The sequence below is a fragment of the Magallana gigas genome, chromosome 6, assembly GCF_963853765.1.
Source record: "Magallana gigas chromosome 6, xbMagGiga1.1, whole genome shotgun sequence".
NCBI lineage: Eukaryota > Metazoa > Mollusca > Bivalvia > Ostreida > Ostreidae > Magallana > Magallana gigas.
In genome coordinates this window covers 43,843,009-43,855,753 of record NC_088858.1, presented here as the reverse complement: position 1 = coordinate 43,855,753, position 12,745 = coordinate 43,843,009, and the positions used below count along the sequence as shown (strand labels likewise).

General features: G+C 32.5%; 1 protein-coding gene across 1 annotated transcript in view; it reads left to right on the top strand.

Annotated features, from left to right (window-relative positions):
• Positions 1–9,178: 9,178 nt before the first annotated feature.
• The window catches only part of LOC105349075 (dmX-like protein 2), a 49,689-nt gene continuing 46,122 nt past the window's right edge, over positions 9,179–12,745 (top strand). The window contains exon 1 of the mRNA XM_034469857.2: positions 9,179–9,265. Coding sequence (XP_034325748.2) covers positions 9,255–9,265 — 11 coding nt within the window. The 5' untranslated portion in view covers positions 9,179–9,254. The remainder of the gene's footprint in view (positions 9,266–12,745) is intronic.

The window sequence follows — 12,745 nt, the reverse complement described above, 5'->3', positions numbered from 1 at the left end:
AATCCCTATTTTAGACGGACAAAACACCCGTAGTTTTCAGTGGTAAAAACATTTGCCCATACAATTTTTAAATTGATTGTTTTGAGTAGCTTTCTCAGCGAAATAATTTCTGCTCTCAAATCTTAATGAGTTCTTTTTCGGGGTGTTTGTAACTTACCCCTATATCGTTGCTTATTTCATAATTATATTTATCAGTTTGATACTCTCCTAGCAAAATTGAAGATTCTTAATATTAGCTTCGAATGGGTAACTTTTATTCCATCAAACGTCCTTATGTTTTTAACATTCTCTCATATTTTTGACTATTGTTTCATTTTACACTTTCGGGCGTTTTTATTTTCAAGTTACATTTTGTTACTGCCCTACTTCTTTTTCGAGTTCGTTTTTTTTCGGATCTTGGCATGGTTGCCTTACAACTAAAGGAGTCGTTAAAATGTTTGCACGTTGTTCTATGGAATCACCGATATTAATATCTTTTAATGTTTTTGTACTTCTATGGCGTTTACTTTCTTTCTCCGATTCTCTTTTTTTTATGTCCTATGTACCATTGGTGCATAATAGCCTCAAACTCTTTGTCGCTCTTTGTCTACATATGACGTAACTCTCATCTCCTGATGCGAGTTTATCGCCTTTTGTATAATATATTTATACAGAGTCAGTATACATGTGTTTATAATTTATTCATCAGTAAATGAATATTTTTATTACGAAACTATATTTATAAAATTATATAACTTTGCAATTAAATGATTAAATGATGTAATCTATTTAAATAAGTACAAACACCAGTTTCTTTTGTATTGATGATATTATTTGGTTGAATATTGGTGAAACATGATATCACCTAATATATGTATAGCTAATAAAAGACGCCAAATAATATTTACCGTCCTTTAGTGGTTCCTCTGTGTCACTTCTCGTTATTGCCTCGTTAAGGTTGTTATCGGCCCTTTCATTTTCATCAATTACATCCTAACTTGCTGTTGCTGTGAATTCATCGCCTGTTACATGATATGTAATATAGGATTGACAAACTAATAATCTTTTCATAATCAAATGTATTGATTTTTTTAATTCATGAAAAATGAATATAACGGGTTTTTTTTAAGTTTGCAAAATAATGTCTAAATATTAAATGAGTACTATCACAGTTTCTTTTTGGATATCTCTCTTGCATATTGATGAATAAATAGTATTGCTATAGTTGAAAACACCCTTTTAAACAGATGACACCAATTGGTGGGTAGATGAAATTACTTCTTTGGTATTCATTTTTTCATTTGAATAAGCGATACATGTATCACTTGACACTCATGCATTAAGTGATATTATACTAGATGCCAATTAACATCACAGAGGTGCCAAATTATATCAATTTTACCATCCTTCACTGTGTCAATGCTCTTCTGTGCCTCATCATTGTTGGCATTATCTTTTTTATCCTTGCCCGTTGCTGTGTTTTCATTCTCATTATTGCCTTAGTTATCACCTTGCTCATCTTCCTCAATCACCTCCTTGCTTGCTGCTGCTTTGTTACTGTATTCCTCATTCTCCTCGGTGACTTTTTCATCCTATTATCAAAATTATACAATAAACAGTGTATAGCTGAATTGTAAACAGCACTTACTGCTCTTTTGTGCCTGTTCAAAGATATCATGATCTTTTTATCCTTGCTTGCTGTTGCTGTGTTCCTCATTGTCTATGTTATCATCTGTCTCATCTTCCTCAATCACCTCCTTGCTTGCTGCTGCTTTGTTGCTGTATTCCTCATTCTCCTCATTGACTTTTTCATCCTAACATACAAAGTTGTATAATAAACAATGTATAATTGAATTATAAACCTAAGGTTTAAGAAGCACTTACTGCTCTTTTATGCCTCTTCAAAGATATTATGATCTTTTTATTCTTGCGTGCTGCTGCTATGTTGCTGTGTTCTTCATTGCCTTTGTTATCCCCTTTCTCATCTTCAATCACCTCCTTGCTTGCTGCTGCTTTGTTGCTGGATTCCTCATTCTCCTCCGTGACTTTTTCATCCTAACATACAAAGTTGTATAATAAACAATGTAAACATGAAATTGAAATTGTAAACCTAAGGTTTTATAAGCACTCGCTGCCCTTTTGTGAATCTTTAAAGTTATTATGATCTTTTTATCCTTGCTTGCTGCTGCTATGTTGCTGTGTTCCTCATTGCCTTTGTTGTCACCTTTCTCATCTTCCTAAATCACCTCTTTGCTTGCTGCTGCTTTGTTGCTGCTGCTATGTTGCTGTGTTCCTCATTATTTTCAGCGACACTTTCCTCAAATTAAATGTACAGGCCATGAATGAAGGCAAAATAGACAACATTTTGCAAATTTCTATATTATCTAGATAAACTTGTTGAAAAAATCTTTTCCTTCAAGTTTTCATCTACCTATTACTTTATAGCTGATTCAAACCCTTTTAAGCCTTTTTGCTTAATTTCAACAACCTGTGCAAGTACAGTGTATGTATAAAAACTTTCGAAAACAAATTACACCAACATTCTCGATTGATGAATATGTTGTTTTGAAATCGTTCAGTGGAAGATGTTTACAAGGCTTTTTAACGTGGATTTTACACAGTAAACAATGTTGAAATAAATAAGTACACATTAAAATATTCCATTGCCAAACGTATCATTGACTTAGTTTATTTCCTTTAAGTATTTTTATAATTATCGATACACCGGTATTAATCTAACCTTTTTAAAGGGGCATGGTCACGATTTTGGTGAAAAAAAATTCTCAGATTTTAATGTTTAAAATGCTTCGGTAAGGCATTTTTGATAGATAACCAAAATGTGAGTGTCATTCGTTGAGTTATAAGCGAGTTACAGAGCTTACAATTCTCTGCTATGTACACAAAGCATTTGTTTACATTTTGAATCTTGAGGTGAGAATTCCAATTTCAGACCTAAAATGAATGTGTTAACCGTTTAAAAGAACTGTTTATTACTGCTTAAAATGAATAAGAAGAAAGACAAATCATCTTGAAAAAGATTTTTATTGAACCTATGTAAACAAAAACAGGACACGAGCCTTGTTTACATAACAAAGAATTGCAAGCTCTGTATCTTGCTTATAAATTAACGGCTTACTCTTAAAGAACTAGGTACAGTTTCAGTCATATTTTGCCCTGTTTTAGAGTAATTTTTAAAAATATCACAAAAAATGGAAATGTAACACTTATCTACACAATACTATTCATAAACTAAAAATCTATAAATAGTTTACTGATAAGACTTTCACAAGGGTAATTGTGACGTCACAAACAGTGCATTTTCCCGTAATTTACATAAAACTGAGCAGAAGACACCAATTCCTCAGTAGTTATTTGAATAGAAAACTATGTCCGCAGCTGTCGCCCACGATGAAACTCACATTATAACTTTATCATGTTACGACACATAAAATATATTAATTTTGTTGTGGGCGACGGCTGCGGACACATTTTCCTCTTCAAAAAACTATGAGAAAATGTGCCATTTTTCATCATTTTTGACTTAATCTTAAACCACTTTTGAATTTTAGGGCAAATATTACAAGAAACTGTACCTTCTTCTTTCATTTGATCATTAGAAATGCATTTCTAAAGCATTAAAAAAACAGATAAATAGAATTTGACCAAAATCATGACCATGCCCCTTTAAGCGTATAAAATATATCAACCATTCCGGGATTCGAATCTAAAAGAAAGAAGTCAGTCACTTTTTATGTGGTCAATCTGCGTAACTACTCGACCAAACCTGACTCAAAGATTTAGCAGAAATTTAACTCATCGTACAAAATTTCGAAGATATTCATGTTTTTTGAAAAAGTTGGATTTTTGAAATGTCTCTTTGAAACAAAAAATCGGAAAATTCCTTGCTCTTATTGTGCCTACTGGGTTTATTGTTCACGTAAATTTAATTCTGTTTCAAGGAGGCAGTAAATTTGTGAAAACAGTGAGGTTTCCCATTTTAGAAAGCATAAAATCTATCAAATTTGTCTGTTTTACAATTCCATTAATGGGCATATAAAAAAGTATATGAAGGTCCCAGATACCATACTACTTTGTTTTATATATTACGTTGCATATGCATGTAAAATGATTTACATCGAATCATATTATTTTAATTTTTTTTTTCATAACCTTTTAATGGCGAAAATAGTGTCTTTTACTAATTAACAGTTTTTAATTGTCAATGAGTCCATGACTAAAGTGATCTTCCTTTCTTTTTGCCCAATGGCGTTTTTTATGGAATGATAAGGAGAAGTCCTGTATAAAGATGAAAAATAAAGATTATTGAGGTTTTACGTCCGTGCGGTTTTATTTGATATGGAAAAGTGACCGACACCGGCATGCATACCCTGATTGGCGAAAATGTGATTTTCAAAAACTGACCAATGAAATTCTTTCCTTAATTTTTTTTTTGTTTAGGGGTGTAAACGTTACCAGCAAACATGTGTTCATACGAAGCGCACATGATGATGGTTAAATTGATTACATAACAATTTGACAATATATTAGAGGTAATTGACACTCGGGCCTATAATTAGTCCGCACAAACCAAGCTGGATTAAGCAGTTTAATAAAACTGTTCATTAACTTATTCACTTATACAATTTACCCATGAGATCAATTACTTACAAGAGCAATAGATGACAAAAAATAAAAGACGTAGATTTTAGCAGCCCTGATAGAAGGTAAATAATATCGATGTCATGTTTGATAACACTTACTTCAAAAAGTAAATTGCGACCGGGTTTAAAGAAGAATTTGATAGCTCTATATGTTATAATCTTCTTTCTTTTTTTCATTATTAATCAAGATATTCAAAAATATAATTTTAGTTAATTTGAAAACAAGTTTTCCTCACGACATATGTCTTTTACTACTTAACATTTTTTAATCGTCAACCCGTTAAGCCAGCATCTCGAAGTTTGCTAAAAACTTGTGTTAGTATCGAAGTCCTTCGAGAAAATCAAAACGTCATCAATGCACACCAAGACATATTTGAAATTCATTTCTCGTAGCACACCAGACATAAGTGCCTGAAAGGATATAGATTTAATTAATCTAACCGAATGGCATCCTTTTTTTATTCATCCACACTGTCTTGTGCGATAGAACCTGCTTTGTGTATGGACAAGGAGATATTTCAACTTGCCAGGATGGTTGTTGGTTTTTAGCTTGGTGTTGTCTCTCCTTTGATTGAATATTGGAATTTGATTCCGCGACAGCCTCTTCAAGCTTTTCCTTGGTCACACGGTTGCATGTTGACAGACGTGTTGGATGGGGTACCTGAAGCTGGCATGGCTCTCACAGATGGAATAAACAAGCTCAGTTGTGGAATACTCGCTGTAGTGAGAGGTGTTGGGACGAACAGTAGAATCGTCCACCAGTAATCCTCCCTTCGTTTTGTCTAATGGCGCTTCTTATCAAATGATAAGGAGAAGTCCCGTATAAAGATGAAAAATGAAGATTATTTAGGTTTTACGTCCGTGTGGTTTTATTCAATATGGAAAAGTGACCGACACCGGGGATGCATACCCTTTTGGCGAAAATGCGATTTGGTAAAAGTGACACTTGTCTTCATACGAAGTGCGCATGTTGATGGTTAATTGAATACATAACAATTTGGCAACATATTATCTAGAGGTGATAGAGATTCGGAGGACTATACTTAATCCGCACACAACAGCAATTATATTGTAAACAACACGTATTTACACAAGCTAGCATAAGAGAAATCTATATATTGCATATTTGCCTCGTAATTACAAGATTATTTTGTCATTATTTACTTGACTATTTTAATCGTCTTTTGAATTTACTGGGTTTTAACGACTGGTGTTTCATGTACTCCGAGTCTTACTTGTTCTATACCCTGTCTAGAGTTTTTGCTTCCACCACTTTTCGAATGATATTTCGATAATAGAAAATACCTTCAGTTTGTGCTCACACTACAACCATACACAAATTTGAAAAATGTCCAGATTATCTGTTTTAAAATGTCCCCTCTATTGCTTCAAATTTTAATGCACGTCCTAAAATAGAAAGTCTACGTGAATTTTGCATTGCATCAGCCATGAAATAGCCCGGATGATAACGTTGAAAAATTGTGCAAGGTGTTCCGAATGGAGAAAAGATGTAAACATTTCCCATTATAAATCTCCGTAAGAAATTTGTTTCTGTTCCTGTGAACTTTTTTTGAGTGAAAAAGGGTAATTTGTCAATGAAGATATCTTTGATATATTCCATTTTGGCGATTTCAACTGTATTATATTTCTTTCACAGGTATGTATACTTTTATTAAAAATCATCAAAAAGTGATTGAAGCAATACCTTGGGACAGACTATAAATAAAATCTAAACTACTATATTAAAATAATAGATTCGAATTTTTGGTCTTTAATACCGAGAAATCGGAAGAGTACTGTCTTTTGTTTTATATATTTTAAACATCATTGGTACTTGAAGACTACCAATTTGGTTTTATTTTTTCTCAATATAGCTTCGCTGATTAATATTCAACGAAAAGTCCTGTAACAAATCCGGATTACAATACGGATGCGCATTACATTCACGTTAAATCACGGGAGGCTCTTTAGTTTATGTTTCCACAACATCACATTTTCATGGATAAACTTAAATACATGAAAATTTTCATTGAAATTTTGTCATATATTCTGTTCTTTAAAGGAAATATGGGAGATAACTCTAATATGAAAAATCCCGAGAGTTTCGAATGTCGACATGGTGTGTAAATTCGAAGCGAGTAAAAAACGTTGGGGGGGGGGGGGGGGGGAGTGTTGAATTTTTCATTAGTATCAATTAAATTTTTAGATGAAAGATATTAAAAGCCTCAAAATGGTTTGTTATGAATAATTGAACTATTATTTTCAATGCAGCTCCATTAATTTTCTCTAAAATCGTTTCGGAGCGATTCTGCAATTGCTACATTACGGGTAAATGGGAGGCATTTTAACTGTGGCGACACACAGTTGGATTTAACTAACAATTTTAAGCAGAGTGTAATAAAATTAAAACCATTATTGCAGGCTTAAAGCTTGGTTATGTAAATGTCAACAATACGGTGTGTTGATGTATCTATTTCGTAAATGTCCGATATCATATGCACTGTCAACCCGTGCACCCACGGGTCAAAGTCTAGTAATACAGAACATGATTTAAAAATCTATATTTACTACTGTGTGTTTATGGAATGGGAAGATAAAAATTATATGCCCTTCTCATGTACAGTAGGACATGAAACTCTCACTTCGATTAGATTTCAATCCATATTACTAACCGCAATACTCCGCAGTTCCGGAAAGTTGATAGAATAAAACGGCGCGGGAGATAACTTTTCCCCCTTTTTAATATTTTTTTTTTTTTGGCAAAACGGAGTAGAACGATTGACACTTTGATTTTTCCTTTGATATTATGTATTGATGATTGATTATGCTTTTTTTATCAACAGAAAGGCGTTAAGGATAAACTATTTAATTGATGTAAACAATTTATCGTTTGATTGTACATGTATAGTAGAAAAATCTGAAGTCGAGTGTTGGTCACATATCATGTAAAGCCTAATAAAATTGAAATGGTTTTAATTACCAAACCTCAAACCTTTCCCTGGTATATATATATATGTTTCAGCAGTTTCATTCATAAGGTTACGCAGGCACCCTTCGAAATAAAAATAGAAGAAAAGAAAAAAATCTTCATGACATCTTATGCTCGTTGTAGTTTATTTCAAGAGGCTATTTTTTACTTTAGCAAGATGTACAATTTTATGATGCAGCAGACAAAGCTTTAAAATGAATTATATAAAATAGCTGATTAAAAATAATAAAATGAAAATAACATTTTTTTAAAATAATAAAAATCATATATTTATTTTCGAACGATTGACTGACACGTCTCTCTCTCTCTCTCTCTCTCTCTCTCTCTCTCTCTCTCTCTCTCTCTCTCTCTCTCTCTCTCTCCAAGGGTCAATCAAAAAATACGAAGACAATGCTGTCTATCATATATTTTCATAAAAATAACATCTATTAGATTAATTTACGCAGTAACAGTTCTTTTATTGGTATACAAAGTTTCATTTTATATGATGAAAAGGTATTTTTGTTATCCAATTTTTAAAAAAACAGCAAATTTCGTCACCACGGCGCACAGTACTAACGTTTAAAACATGACGTCAAGATGATGAACGTACAGTAAATAGAAAAAAGAAATACCCAATCTTTATATCACGCTGAGCATCTTAGTACTTGCCATTTTTTTGTTCACATTTGTTCGAAAATCATGTTAGTTTTGGGGAGTTTACATGGGTTTTTTTTTACCGTATGCCTCTTCGTTTACCTATGAAAACCCTGCACGTCAGATGACATTACTCATTCTTTTGACCAAATATTCACATATATACTATATTTTCTTTCATGCTAGCTGATGTCCACAAAATGTATTACCGTTAACCACATATATGCAAATAATTTTTGACATATGATTTGCACCATTGAGCATTTAATTGTATACATTTCCCAAGCTTATTCTTATTAAGTAACCGATATCTGTTCAACGAAACAATATATCTCGTCAATTTTTGGAACATAAAATAGCAGGACAATACTTAATTTGAGGTTTCAATATTCTTTGGTCTAAAGTCCAATTTGTAGAAATATTACTTTCGCCATTAAGTTTAGACCGTGCGTCGTAACCTCATTTTTTGAAGGATTAAATTTTGAATAGTTCTTTAAAATAAAGACATATATTTATTTTTTTATTTCAAACTATTTGAAACTATTGCTAAATTATGTCTGCCAAATTTAGTAATAATATGACGTTAAGTAAAATAGTTATGGTAAAAGTCTTCGTATATATTTTGATTGACCCTCGTATATGTGTACGATTTTTGGTTTTACCCCATATTCCAAAGTCAAGGATTTCTGATCCATACCTCTCCTTATACCCCCTCTACAGGGGAGGGGGCATCCTTTACATTCGTCTATATTTACACTTTATTGTAAGAAAATTCACATCACGCGAATGTTGTCAAATGTCCGTGTTGTTTTACGCACAGTAATTTGCATGAAGCTGGCACACAAATGGTTTTGCGAGGGTTATTGATGTCCACACTAAAGACGTTTGACTGTTGAATATTGAGTAAGTCGTTTTGCACAGATTTTAGCTGTAAGGATTTGGGGCATATATTGACTGCAGTCGAAGAATATGTGGGCAGCAAGACAATAATGGCGACGAGGTGAGTTAAATGTAAACCGTTGTATATAGCGGTTCTGTGAATCATATTTCATATCATATAAAGCATTATATTCATTATATAAGATGTAGTCGAGGGTAAAGTGAAAAGCTAGTTTCGTGAAACTATATGTAAAACCCTTTTGATTGATATTACTACCAGCTAGTAGTTGGCATTTAGGAACGTGTCATTTAAGGCCATACATAACATACATCATGAAAAACTATTTGTGTACATGTATTTATTTATTATTTGTGTCTAATTTTAATTTCATATTTGCGATTGTGATTGTTCCCGTTCGATTTATTAAATATGCCTTAAAATTTTAATTTATATTAATTTTTTTCTTCTATTATAATTTATTTTTACATTTCTATATTTGGAATACTTTTTATTTCCTCATTCAAATCGAAAACGATGCTATAAAAAAATATTAATATAGTACATAGTGGGCAGATGAGACATATAGTATATACAAAAGATGTTTTTTTCTCCTGCAAATTGAAAGCTAAAAAATTAATTTAAAAAAATCAAATTTTATAGTATATATTTCAAAAATGAATAAACATGGAAAATAAGTGTAGATTACAAATGGAAATACGATACCAAAGAATACATATATACCTATCTATGTATCTTGAATAAAACCTTTCAATTACAACTGAAAAAGAATATTTACAACTTAAAACTAGATGCTGTCATTAGACAGTAATACCCGCACCATGTGTTTGCCCCTAAATAACACTGTTTTGTACCAGTTTAATTAAAAATGAAGGCTATATATATGCAAGCTCCGGTAATACAATTAAAATTTATAATTTTCATAACTGAAGGATGAGATCCCTTCCGATATGATAATACACATCGTGACATGAGCAGCACTTTATGTGCAATTTGGGGTAGAACTGTTTGCATTGAATTTTCAGTTAATCAATAATCTTAACATTTTATGTCATAGAAAGTATAATGGTCTATATAATTATTACAAACAAAATTAAAAATTAAATTATGCCCCCTCCCCGTGGCGGTTGCCGGTTTTAGATTTGCTTCTGTGTGCCTACATGAACATCATCGTGTGCACAGATTTAGAGAAGGGGTGGGAGTGAGGGGTCCAGACCCCCTTCCCCCCCTCCCCATGAAAATTCATTTACCAAAAATACACCTTGGACCCCAATGCTCTTACAGACATGTAAACGCTCAAACCCATTGCGCTTCAATGTTAGGTAACATTATTTTGGGGGTAAATATTTAATCAATATTTGATATACTTTATTGTTTATCTCAATAGAAAGTATACATGTACATCACAATATGCAGGTGTCCTGCACCACCTTAAAGCTGTTATTTACCTAATAAGATAGTGCAAGTGGATTTGAAGAATAGGTCATAAAAATACATGCATGTTACAAATGAATGATCTTTGTCTGAAGTTACGTACACAACACAGGTCTGCATGTCTCATTAGCGGGTACTAGTTTTACCCAGCTCTTCGATTAGATGGGTTCACGTGTATACATACATGGGTGTTGCTAAAACGCGGAACGGAAAACGGAACGGAAAGCGGAACGGAAAATCTTATCTAATGTTATTACCTCATAGATTTGTTAATCATGCTAAAACGATATACTTTATGTACCTTTTTATTTTTTTTTTTGAAAGATTAGCAATATTAGATTATTTATTCAAGAATATTTATTTCCTCAAAATTAACAGTACATGCATTGACCACCATATTCTGTCCCAAAATATCCTCGATTCACTTTTTGCTGTATATTTATATATACCTCAGGGTTCAAGCGATTCTCTTTTAGAAGCATTACACATTCTCATTATTCTTTCTTTAAAACGTCCTCTCTAGCTTATCAGCTGGTATAAATACACGGCTAAAAACAAAGAAGTCTACGGGGTTTTGCATTTCAACAGACCCGGATTATAGTGTTGAAAAATTGTGCAAGGTCTTCTGAGTGACTTCCAAATGGAGAAAAGATGTCAACATTTTCCATTATAAATCGTCCAAATGTGCTGCATGAATATTATGAGATCGACATACTATAGTCCCAATATATAATCGTAAAATCAAATTAGGCAACGTCTAGGGCTCTCTATTCGGATCATATGTATATAGCTGCTGGAATAAACAACTGCTTAGTAATGCAAACGTAAACAAAATTGCATTGCTAAAAATACTAGTTTCACAAATTACTAGTTTCACAAATTACCGGGTATATTTTAATGTTTTCTGTATTTTAATTTTTAATGTCGTCAGTCCTACGGGTTTTTTTTCTTCCATCTCAATGATACTGTATCGTCTGTATGATAAAAGATCGTCTAGAACACCGACAATTCAATTTTGATGTAAGTATATACATGTACATCTTCATATTTGAAATATAAAAATACTCAAAACGCGCATAAAACGCTTTCACTAACTGCGTACGTTACGCTGATATGCCAGCAATACCATATAAGAAAAATAAGTAAAAAGTTATAGCTAATTTGCTCGTTTAATCATGTAAATGTTTCACAATTCGTATACATTTGATTTTTCCGTTTCGTACTCAACTAAAGCCGAATGAATACAATGCTATAATTGATAGACATTCATATGAATATTAATAAGATAACAACATGTTGATAATCATTCATTAGATATAAGTAAAAGATACAAAGTAAATCGTTTCTGGCCAGTCTATACCCTTTTTAAGCGATAAACGTGATGATATTTTCCATTCCGTTCCGCTTTCCGTTCCGTTTTTCGTTCCGCGTTTTAGCAACACCCATACATACATGTCTGTGTTTTCCGTATGCAGAAAAGGATTAGGCCCCTAGTTAAGATCAGCTAAAGGAATTCATTATTGTGTTTTAATTGGATTATCATTATGATGTTGACCAATTTAGGTAAGCATAATACATGTAGTAGCAGTAGTAGCGCAATATAATGAGATGCCAGCATGCATATATAAGTTCTACTTTCACTTTCTAAATGTGATCTCCCTTTGACAGCATACTGTATCATCATCTTTTAATATTTAAATAAGCTCATCATCGTTACCTATCCTATCGCATTTGTAAAATTTCTGTCATTTTAGTTGCAAAAGTTATTTTTTTCATTTGTCAGACTGCATGATCATGCACTATTGAGTTGACCCCATATTGACCCTGTATAAACAATTTCTTATTAAATTTGTGTATTACATGTAAGTAGGTGTAGACACTTATCATTTTTATATGAATTATAATAGGAAGGAAGGAGTATTTCTTTCCTAATGTATTATAATGCATCAAATACAATGTAGGTCATGACCTTATGGGACTGTTCTGACCCCACGGAACAGGAAAATACAAAATATCTTCTAATTTCATTATGCATGCATGATGCATCAAATGGTGTAAAGTACATTAATGACCCCCAGGTGTTGTCTTTAACCCCCAAACCCCCATAATAATGTATTTTATCTTATTCATATGTTATACAGTAGTGTT